General features: G+C 36.8%; 1 protein-coding gene across 1 annotated transcript in view; it reads right to left on the bottom strand.

Moving 5' to 3' along the window:
• DNAH12 (dynein, axonemal, heavy chain 12) overlaps window positions 1-11853 on the bottom strand; it is a gene marked incomplete at its 5' end in the record, with an annotated part of 60912 nt that overhangs the window by 12652 nt on the left and 36407 nt on the right. The window contains 14 exons of the mRNA XM_010158372.1: window positions 562-776; window positions 1998-2143; window positions 2981-3128; window positions 3474-3715; window positions 3851-3991; window positions 4259-4348; window positions 4789-4920; window positions 5721-5897; window positions 7075-7155; window positions 7645-7807; window positions 8138-8271; window positions 8674-8868; window positions 9841-10002; window positions 10093-10285. Of these exons, the coding sequence (XP_010156674.1) occupies window positions 562-776; window positions 1998-2143; window positions 2981-3128; window positions 3474-3715; window positions 3851-3991; window positions 4259-4348; window positions 4789-4920; window positions 5721-5897; window positions 7075-7155; window positions 7645-7807; window positions 8138-8271; window positions 8674-8868; window positions 9841-10002; window positions 10093-10285 (2219 nt within the window). The remainder of the gene's footprint in view (window positions 1-561; window positions 777-1997; window positions 2144-2980; window positions 3129-3473; window positions 3716-3850; window positions 3992-4258; window positions 4349-4788; window positions 4921-5720; window positions 5898-7074; window positions 7156-7644; window positions 7808-8137; window positions 8272-8673; window positions 8869-9840; window positions 10003-10092; window positions 10286-11853) is intronic.

The following is an 11853-nucleotide window of genomic DNA, read 5'->3' as shown; positions in this document are numbered from 1 at the left end:
GGAGGCTCAGGGGAGACCGTATGTCTCTCTACAACTACCTGAAAGGAGGGTGCGGCAGGGGGGAGGGAGGGAGGCGGGGTTCAGTCTCTTCTCCCAAATGACAGGACAGGAGGCAAGGGCCCCACCTGCACCAGGGGAAGATCAGATTGGATGTTATGAAAAATTCCTTCACCAAAAGGGTTGTCAGGCATTGGAACGGGCTGCCCAGGGCAGTGGTGGATTCACCATCCCTGGAGGGACTTAAAAGACTGTAGATGTGGTGCTTAGGGACATGGTTTAGTGGTGGATTTGGCAGTGCTGGGTTAACAGTTGAATTTGATGATCTTAATGGCCTTTTCCAACCTACAAGATTCTATGATTCTATAGTGAAGGTTTTCATCATGTAATATATGAATGATATTTATTAAAAAATCAAACTTCAGGCTATTGTGAAGTTACCTTCCTCTTACCACAGGCAGCAGTAAACCTCAGAGTAATAAGAAAAACATCAGACAGTACTATAGACTACAGGATGAATGTTAACGTAATCTACTTCAGGGTTCAAAATTAATTTTGCTGTACCTTGTTTAAAAGTCTGTCTAAGTAGCAGAGGTTCAAGTGATGGGTCTAGTTCTTCTCCAACGTTTTCTAGCAGAAGTGGAGTTCCAAACTGAATGCAGTTCTCCACAGTTCTCATATAATCTGTGTCACTGACCTTGATAACATTCAGATGGTTTTCCTTTTCAAAGTTCTTGATCCATTTATTTGCTTGACCTTGAGGATCAATCATTAACGGCCTAGAACATACAAGATCATTTTCTCGGTGCTTGCAGAAGTTTTTCAAAATCTTAAACTATTTTAAAATGTTTCTGTGTCAGGCTGTCATGGATAAAGCGACACATTTTTGATTCTGTTACTTTAAGAGATCAGTGAAAAATCGATGTATAGGTGTTTTATCACAAATTGAAAAGTAATACCAAAAATAGTTTTAAGACTTGCAAAAAAATGTTCATAGCAGTTTTCATAAACTACACCAGAAAGCAGAATGTCTTGTAAGATCTTGTTCTGCCTCTCCTCTGAAATTCTCGGTGTTAGAACTTACTTATTTTTACAAATTTTTAGTTCTTTCTCATATATTTTTTCACTTAAAGATTAACCATTAGTTGCAGTTTAAATCTGAGATGTTGGTATATCAGCCAGTATAAGACTGGAAATGTAAGCAAGGCAGGGAATGTTGACAGTACATTAATTCTGTTGAAAAGATTTGTGCCCCTTTGCACTTGCTGACTTCACCTATATGTATGTATTGCGTCAGGCATGAATGGTGTCAAACAGCTCCTCAGAGAACGAAGCAACAGTCTGAAAATGGAATTACACTTGGCAATCTGTATCTATCATAAAGGCTAATTCTCAAGAGAACACAGATCACAAGAATATCACTAGTAAGATTTATAATTTTATATTTCTACTGACTGCAGATTATTTGCAGACAGCTATCACAATAAAATTTCCATTGGAACAATTAAAAAAAGCTGTTAAAGGCCCTAAAAGAATCCTTTGTATAGATTTGTGTTTCACACACAATAAATATCTGTACAACATTAAAATGTCATCTGATAGCCTTATAACTGTAAGAACCTGGACTGTGGTATCCAGATCCTGCAATTTACATAACTTGAATTAAACACGTATAGAATGAGGATTTCTAAAACTGATTCTTACAAAGGGTTTATTAGCCAGTAATAGAACAACAAGAAAAGAAAATATAAGCTGAAAAGGCGTGAGAAAAAAAGAACTTTATCCAAGAGCGCTGCATCTCCTGAAAGGAGAGCTTTCAAGTAACTACATACACATCTCTACAGTGTTACACCTCTTAAATTTCACAGGAGCTGGATATAAAGGTTCCACCCCTGCTTTCAACTATATTGTCTCTACAGAAGCTACACTGTTTCTATGTATTTAATTTGCTCTTTTTAAAGAAGTAAAAGATTTGAAAATTAAAGTTTTTTGTCACTTACCAACGTCTTGAATTGTCAACAATGACCCCATTATCTACAGAAAATATGTCAGTTGGCAAACCAGCAATATTCCAGGCTCTTATTTTTATTGGGTCACCAAGAGTCTTACTCAAAGAGAAATTCTCAGAACAAGGGATGTTTTTCTCCTGGGGAAAAAAAATAAATAAAACAACCCCAAACACTCCCCAGATATCTTTATTCCATGGTTTTTTACATCTTTTATTAAATGACATTTCAGTCTAAAGTAACAATGTGCACTTCTTTTGAAGAGTTTGATATAGGTCAAGTGTAAGTAAAATTCCTGTGAAAAACAAAACCATAGTTTCAATAGCTAACTGTATTTCGCCACTGAATACTCACTCCCTCCGAATTCTGTAGGATTTGCCCAGTGTTTTGTGCATTCTAAATGTGGGTAGTTTTTCATTACATAAATTGAGGATGCATTACCTTAGGAAACTCACAGCATTTGGAAATCACCTGATGACTGTATCTTCCATTAACTCAATACAGTAATCCAATGCTGACTTTTACTCTTTAATGTCACAGTCACAATCAGTGACTTCAAATCACTTGATTTATGAATGATGGCATTAGTATAAGTATGTCAGAACTGTCCCTTTGCAAACAGCATAATCAATCATTAACATACAAAGATATGCCAGTGTAAGTTAGTATAGTTTGGGTTTTTTTACATTATACACAATTTTCTCAGAGAAAATTCTGAGATGTTATTTAAGTAATAATCAAGCCTCACAAAGTCAATGATGTGCTCTCATTTCTGATATGCTACTTAAGCCTAGGCTAAATTGACTGATTTAATGAAATTCAAATTTACAGAATACTGGATCAGCAGAATCTATCCCATTGATCTCAGTGAGTTTTACTAGACTCATATTAACTAAATGACAAGGGATTTTTGAAGCCTTTTTGCAGTAGTCTCAAAAAAAGTGAACACTTATTTAAATCTAAGACAACCTTCTAACCTTGCACAGTTTGCTCCAATCTTTGGTACATTCTTGTCGAAATCCAGCAGTAAAAGCTCCCAGGTATGCTATCACACCAGCTGATATCAGAACATCTCCTGTCAAATTATCATATGTGTCCTGAAGATCATTTGCAGCATTATTCCATCTATGACAAGCAGAAGATACAGGAAAAAAAGGATTCTGAAAGCTCCACATCAATGATAGTGATGATAAAAATCAACCTTTTTTTGTTGTTGTTGATCTTAACTTCATGTGGAGGAGAATAAGAACACTTCATTTATGTATTTTATTATCATTCTGAAGACTTTTTCTACAATCCTCCCAATTTCGCTGCCCATATTTTTACGTGACAAACAGGAATCTTTCAAGGGCCCAAACATTCCTAAATAGTACAGCTCTCAGAGATAGATCATTAAAGGCTCAGACAATCGAAGTTCAAATTCCATTTCTACAATGGCTGTTAGACATGACATTTGAACTTTAATCTGACCTTGATTTCTCTCCACCAAGGGCACCAATCAACTTCTCTGCTCGTTCTAGTTTTTTAGCACACAGATCAACCTGGAATTCTAAACGAGCTTTTTCTTCAGTTTTCTCAGTGAAGCTGTGTTCCAAAGCAGCCAACTGATTTTCAACTGCTGCAAGTTCTTCTCTCTTCTGATTCAAGAGTGTCAGTGTCTCTGCTAAGGACTGCTGTGCCTCTCTCAAACGATCTTTCTTGGGTGCAACCACCTATTCAATTACAACCAATATGCAATTGCTTAAAGCACATTTTTGTAACTTTATTACTTAATACAATGCTGAGGGTGAATATACCCAGCAAAGGAAAGATTTCACAGCCCTGAGGGACTAGGATCAAAACCGCACCTTTGCAACCCTGTCATACACCTCCATTGCCATGATCCATTTGCATAAACCCTCTGCTGCCGAAGAAGCTTTAGCCACCTTTTGTGGATCAAATTCAGGATTAGTCAAGTATTCAGCCCGAATCTTCTGCATGACAGCTGCCTGGATAACAAAAGTATTAGAGCTCATCAAAGTCTTGTGGCTGACACTTGAAAATTACACCGTTTCTCTACACAATAAAATAGGAAAGAACTACTCAGTATTAATTATGGTAGAAACATCTGCCTATTTGTTTGTATTGATTTATACAGATATAGTTTTGGGATTCTTTTGTTTGGGGTTTTTGTTTGTTTCTTTCTTTCTTTCTTTCCCCCTGCAAGAAAGCGTCTACATGTTAAAAATCACTGAAATATTAGACAGAGGTCTTACTGGAATATTGTCCTTGTCATACTCTTTCAAATCCTTTAAGAAATTCAGGTCACCAAGCAGTTTCTTACTTGGAGCCCAGTAATCCAAAATCTGCAAAACACAGGAGGAAACACCTTTTCAGGCTTTAAAACACACAAATAAAAAATGACAAATCTCTCTTAGTTAAAACTCATGTATATTTAATACGGATGAGCTTGTATCTCCTTGAGGCATCAATAAAGGAGAAAGTCTATCAGATCAAACATTACCCCCAGTCATACCTAATGCCAAAAACTGAACAGTATCTCAGGGAGTAGTTACATATTACCTATTATCTATGTATGAGCCAAGCAAATGAAATGTGCTTTCTTTGCACATTACAGAACTCAGAAAATTTAGTATTCTGGAAGTTTTCAGTGACATAATGGATGGAGGCTGTAGGTACCTGCCTACTTTGGTGGCCCTTGGGTGATCTTGTGTATTTTACAAGTGCTCAGTGTTGAGAAGAACATGAATAACACTTTTATTTGAAACTATTTCTGCCACTTTACCTTGCCTCCAGTCCCTGAAGGATCCACAATTTTTTCAGGTTTTATGTCTTTCATGACACAGACAGCAGCCATGACAAGTTTGACACCAGATGGAGGATTTTTCATTGATTTAACAATAGATATATCAGAAGGCTAAAAGAAAAATCACGTTTTAAAAAACAATGACAAATGTTATGCCTTTCTCACCACTAAGATAAATGAACTAACATAAAAGAAGGGTCATTATTACACCACTACCAACTAACAAAATTATAGAGGACTTTTAGAAGGGATGATACAGTGTTTGCAAGACAATTAACAATATCTATCAGTGTAACCTATGCAGGGGAAACAAAAATGAAATAAATACTACTAACTATAAAATAATGATTAATTAAAATTATGTTTTAAATGGTCCAGATCAGAATATTTTTGACACACTTCCATAAGTGTCATATAAGACGTCATATGCTTCATAACTCCTACTAAACTACCTCCAGCTATACTCAAATGCTGCAGGACTTTCTCAACAATACTGCTTTCATATCACATCCAAGTCCTGACAAGGACAAAACTTTAAAATGAAAGACCCAGATAATTCTTAGCCATAAACAAATGCCATGCTGCACGCTGGCGGTCAACATTGACATACCTGAAAGAGGCAATTCGGCTGATACCACAGCTGGTATTAGACCCCAGGTTTTGGTTACTTTTCCCACAAGTAGGTGTTCTAGCAAATAATTAATTTTTTAAGTGCACCTTCCCCTTTGTATTCCGAGTACATTAAGAAGAAATATACTGAACAATGACTGCACAGGTCCTCTCCTTTACCAAAACTAAGGAAATTTAACACTTTTCCAATTCTTTTCATCTTAGTGCATTCTTTCCCAAATAAATGGAAGACTTTCATTGTGTTAAATAACTTTCAAATGCTGAAGTTTAGATCAGCTTGCCTTCAAAGTGTCAAGAGCATCAAGTGCAGCCTCCAGGGCTGGGATCGCCTCTGCCAGGTCACTCTCACATTCATTTTTCAATCTCTGAGCTTCTTCAGCTTTTTCTGTAGCAATTTCTTCATCTGCTTTCACAGTTTTTCTTTTTTGTTCTACTTCTGCAGATTCCACTTCTATAGTCTAAATAAAAACACACAGGTGAGCTTCCTATTGAGCAGTCAATGATCAAGTAAACTGAAACTACCTACTACAGCACTTAGGGAATACTATGAAATATAAAGATAAAATTGAAGTATTCTGATATTTTCATATATTTTCAATTTTTGTTGGGGAATAATTTGTTTCTTAGCATAACACAACATCATCTTGCAGCTTTAACAGTAGGTAAACTGCATGAAATCAGATTACTGTCAATAAAAGCTATTTTAAATATGTTTGAAGTTCAAGAGACAAGAAACTTCATATTTATGCATCAGGCTGTAACTAAAAAATCACCAGCTTTTATAGTGAGTTTTCATAACTATAATATTGATTACTGAAATTTATTTTCTTTTCAGTGACAAGTCAATCCTTCATCCAAGTACTCCCTTTTCCATTCTACAGAAGTGACATCTAGTTCTCGGAGATGTTTGTAAGAGTGGGTAAAAAGAGATATCACTATTGCTGTAAAAACACGTGCAAATAAGAAGCAAGTGCATAAAAACATCAATCAAATCTTGCTTTTTGTGATGCAACAGTAACATACTAAATAAGTGTATTCTCACATGTCAGAATTTTCAGAAACACCTAAAAGATTGGTGGTTTTCTATGAAGTTAATCCTTTTTTAGCGTTCTTTTAAAAATCAGGCATATAATCCCTGTGCATGCAAAGACAGACTGCAAAACTGTTCTTGTTTATTTTGTACACTGAAGAACTTTTTGTGGTTTTTGCAATGTTTGTGGATGATCTTGGGAAACCCAGTCTAACCACTATTAGCATGAAAGTTCCTCTAACATCCTTCAGAATGGAGCTTAGGCAAGGATGGTATATCCAGAGTCTGTATCTTACATAACAAATTCAATTTCCTTCCAGTTCTATGGACTGAAGCATAAATAGTGACAATTTTCACAATACTGCAACCCCAGTAAACAAGAATTGAGTTCAAAAACCTGAACTCAACTCTTATGTTCTGATAGTCACGTATCAGCAACCCCATACAATCAGAACCTGTCTACAATCGACGGAGATACAGAAGCATAATTACTTTGTGCAGTTGATTCCTCATTCACATCTAACTATTACAAAGGTGAAATTATGGATCCCAAGTATACACATGCTTACATTAAACCCCACAAAGTTGTATTTGTATAACTCTACCTTCATCGTGTTTGCATTGTCCAATTTAGCCTCTTCCAGTCTGGGCTGCAGCTGAACTAGTTCTTGTTTCATCTCACCAACCTACATATGCAAAGGAATCAGGCAGGATTCAGAAGAGTCAAGTACAATTTCCAACAATCTCTGTAGGACCTAGATTTTACCTAATGACTGATTTATTGATTGAAGGAAATAATATTCACTTCCAACTGAAAACACTTCAGAGACTTATTTTTAACTCATATGCACAATCTCTAACTTTAAGAGCTACGTTCACTTACAGTGAACCATTAAGGAATTTAGGAAAGGGAACATGCTGAAAGGATCTTCCATTTAGGAAGGTAACCATTTAGGAAAGAGAAGAACAGTTTGTATCCTGCTTAGGAGACTATGCCCTCTAGCAAAACTGCTATGACTGTAGGGAGGAAAAAGAAAAACACATTTCTTACAGTTTTACTGTTGAAGATCGAGCTAAACTAAATCTGAGGTAATGCTTTTGACTGATTTCTGCAGGGAAAGACCTGCTCTTGCTAAACATGTTGTATTTTCAGTTCCATTTCTGTCCTAACTCACCTGTGATTCAGCAAAAGCTAGTTTATCTAGTCCATTCACGTACTTCTTCTTGGCTTTCATTACAGTGTCTCGTTTCTGGGTAAGAAGTTTCCGAAATGCAGCAATAAGCTCAAGGTAAGAGGTAGGAGTAACATAATTATGGCGCCCCAGGCTTTGTAAGAACCTATTAAAAAAAAAAAAAAATATCTTTAGGTTTTGGTTTTCTACTTTTAGTTTAACTATTTTTAGCAAAGTTTTGTAATCATTTGCCAAATAATAGGAGTAAACAATTCTGACAATTTTATATAACATTTTTATTCGGGCAGATAGTACACATTGACTTTTAATGCAGAAATTGCTAGTAAACCCAACCACCTACTATTTTGTTGTTTCTTACTCCTAAAAATTCAACTTTTGTGTTCTCTGTTGCTCAGTTTACTACTCTGAAAAGCAAAATGTTTTTCCTCTTAATAATTCTATAAATTAATGAATTATTTTGAAAATAAAGTCTGACCTTACAGAGAGTGACAAAACTGAAGTATGAAAGTATTTACAGATGGGCACAACCTCCTGACGCTCACTGTCTGTGAGTTGGAGTGTTTCTAAGAACTTATTAGCCACACATTCGAGGGCGTCTTCAGGCCATGGCTGAAGGAGAAGTGAGGGGAGAGCATTTGTAAAATTCAGCTGAGACCAGTCTTCATACTTTAAAAACAATTTTTACCATTATCATTTTACCATCAGGATCACGTGGTTTCTCTAGTCTTATAAAACATACACGTTATGCAATAAAATGACAAATTACAATCACCAAACTGAGAATTCACTACTTCAGAAATGTAAAGTTTGTAGCAACAAAATTTAACTTTGTTCAGTTGTAAAAATACTGAGACCGCACACCAAAGAGCTCCCAAAATATTACAAAAGATGCCTATGCTATGTTAAAATTTCATAAAGAAGACAAGAGAAAATCTAATGGGACATGAAAATACAGACTGTTGGAAAACTGAAGTAGTTTGTTGAGGAAACAATATAAATATTTTCACATACCTGGAACCAATCAATAGTACAGCAGTTGATGAGTGATGGAAACTGTCTCAGACGGTTGTGAAAAGCATCTCCAATTGGGCTGAATGCTACCACAATATGGAGGTTTTCTTTGCAGCAGTTCACAAAAAATGCAAACAAGGCCAAGGGACTGAGTTCTTCATGTTTTTTGCCAGCCTGAACTATTGCACGCACACCCTTAGGAAAAATACATAGGGTAAAAAACCTGTTACATCGTTTCATTTTAAGCACTGTAGCAGTCACCAGCATCACTGTGAAATCCAATTTTTGTTGGTAAATGAAACAGGTAGAATAAACTAGAAAAACAGAACAAGCAGTAAATATTATTTGATAACAGGATTAGAATATTTGTCTGCGACCCCAACAACTCATTCTGCAAATGATCACCTGCGGCTTTGAGCAACTGAGAATACATCAGGACAAAAAGTAAAAATCCATCTCAAGATGAGTTCCAGATGGTTAAGACACATTAAGATGAGACAGAGGGTTAAGACAGATTCTGAACAATCAAAATTCATAATTATCTCCCTCAAGAAATAAAGAACCAAAGCCTTCTAATGATAAACACAACTATCAGGCATAATTACAATCTATCCTCAGTCACTCAGAGATTTAGGAGATACCAGCAGATGAGGCAAATTACTACTGTCATTACGCAAAAGCCACTATCACAAAAGCAAATGTTTTTCTCATCATGCATGCTGTAAGTGCCATGCAAGTCCCCTAAACAACATTTCAAGACTATATTAAAATATGCTGTATTTACGTAATTAGAGAGGGGTTTCAAACAACAAAACATATTCCATTTGTTCATTTACCAAAACCAATAATCTCTGAGAAGAAGAAGAAACCTCTAGATTGGAAACTAAAGACTACCTCATAAAAGAGCAACTACGGCCATGAGGTATTTGTGAACAACTGAAACTTCCGACATGCACGACAATGTTTTTGTGAACAGAAGGCCAGGTCAGCATTAAAGCTACTAGAAGGGATAAACTACTCCGTAAGTTTACTAATAACTGGCTGATTCATCTAAGGTCTCAAAAAAAGCTGCAGAATTAAGTGTGTCTATCTAAAAGCCACACTTCACACTGAACTGACAAAACAGTTTAAAAGGGAGGTTACATTAAAGAGAATTTCGAAACATACCTCTATAATTTCTTGTTTTTCATCTGCTGCAAAAAGATTGGGTACCTCCCCTGTGTTGAGGACACTGTCGAGATCCTCTAAAAAGCTTTCATCTTTAATTTGTGTATCCGTGATTATAAATACAGTTTTCAAGCCTTTCACACCTGCATTCTTCAGAAGACTCTAAAAATATAAAACAGTTAAAATATTGTACATTCCAAAACATACTTCCTGAAAATTAAACCAAAATGCAGACAGGACATTAATACTCACTTTCAGATCTTCTCTCCACTCATTTGTACCATAGGTCTTTGAAATCTCTGGTTGAAAAACACACATTTTTGCCATGAATGCTGCTAGACGAGTCAGAGACTGACGTCCACTTCCTCCCATTCCAACCAACAGAGCATTACCCCCTGGCTGCTTCAGAACACGGCTTACACGAGACAAATGTTCCAACACATACCTATAGTGGGAATGTGCTGATTACCAGAATGGCAGAAACACAACTGTGCACCTACAAATCTGTGACACAAGCATAGAAGTAGCATCTCCAAAACAAATTTCTGAAAGTAGGGTGGGTGGTGGGGTGGGATGGGGTGAGGGGGAAGAGGAAGAAAGGAGAGGGTATGTGTCACAGAAATCAAATACAACTCGCAACTCTTTTATTATACAAATATCAGTACTTAGCTAAATTACAAATTACTACAAATGACTGCAAATGACTAAATGGAATCGGCTGTGGTAAGAACAGGAACACTACAGAGATTTAGGTGTCAAAGAAAACCAAAATTAATTCTTCTAAATCATAGCACTATTATCAGTTTTAACTTTTTTGAAGTATAACAGTTTAAATACCTTTTAAAGGAACAACTGGGGGAAGATGGGTTCTATCAATAAACCTCTCCTCCCCTCTGCCTCTGACAGCTTTTTATAACTTAGAAGTGAAATACAGATTGGAACCTCATCTTCAGTAAGCAGTATCTGCACATTACTGAGAGTCCTACCTACTGTGAAAACAAGCAGACACTATCTCTGAATACACAGGAAGGTCTACAAGAGATCACCTGCTTAAGCACAGGGCATGGGGTAACTGAAGTAAGCTGAGCGGCAGTCAGAAGTGGTCTCAAAAAAAGGTTAAAGCATTTCAAGAGAGAAATTCTTCTTTATTTTAACTGATTAGAAAAATGAAGGAGTCAAATCCAGCTGCCATCCATGAGCTTGGACTCCAAGGCTGAAGTCAGACACTCTCCTGGCTGCTGTTCAGTGAAGTAACTGGGATATTGCTTCTACACTCAGAAAGTGGCCTCTGATCAGAGGCTGCCAGTTCTTCAAACTCCCATAATAGTTGTACACACTCGTACTCATAAATCCAGCTTGTCAAAATGACCAAGACTAAAATAAGCTGCTATTAGAACTGTTTAAACTAACCCTTATTACCTTCACGAAGCATCTACATGCCAAATCTACTGGCAAATATGAAAAGGCAGTAATCTCTAGCAATAGAGAGGAGGAAGAAGTTGCGACTTCTTAATCTGTCTCAGTTGTGGCTCTGCCTGATCACAAGTTAAGGTAACAATAGCAGCCTGCAGAGCCCACAGTTTCGCAGGATTAGCTGCACCACCAGGCTGGGTAAGTGCTGGGTACACGCTGGGCCATGGCTGTGCTGCACAGTAATAGTAGACAGACAGCTATGATCATGCTATACCTCTGCACCTCATAGCCTTAGAATCCTTGTCCTTGGTGAAATGAAAGTCCAGGAGCTGCAGGCAAAACTGACATCCATCTTCATCAGTAACAGAGGCCTAGCAGAAGTAGAGCACCCCCCTGATTTGGTGCACAATGTTTCCATAACAACCAAAGAATATATTCAACGTCCCTTAGGAGACAAGCTTCTCACTATTTACTTTCAGATAGAAAAAGCAGAGGCATAAAAGAAAAAACAGTCCACTTCCACCCAAAAACATGCAACACCACAAACACTTTTGTGGATGCATAAAGGGGAAGAGGCTTACAAAAAACAGCCCACAGAAA

Source organism: Eurypyga helias, unplaced genomic scaffold (assembly GCF_000690775.1).
Source record: "Eurypyga helias isolate BGI_N326 unplaced genomic scaffold, ASM69077v1 scaffold13999, whole genome shotgun sequence".
NCBI classification, from domain to species: domain Eukaryota; kingdom Metazoa; phylum Chordata; class Aves; order Eurypygiformes; family Eurypygidae; genus Eurypyga; species Eurypyga helias.
This window is presented reverse-complemented; position numbering and strand designations above follow the sequence as displayed.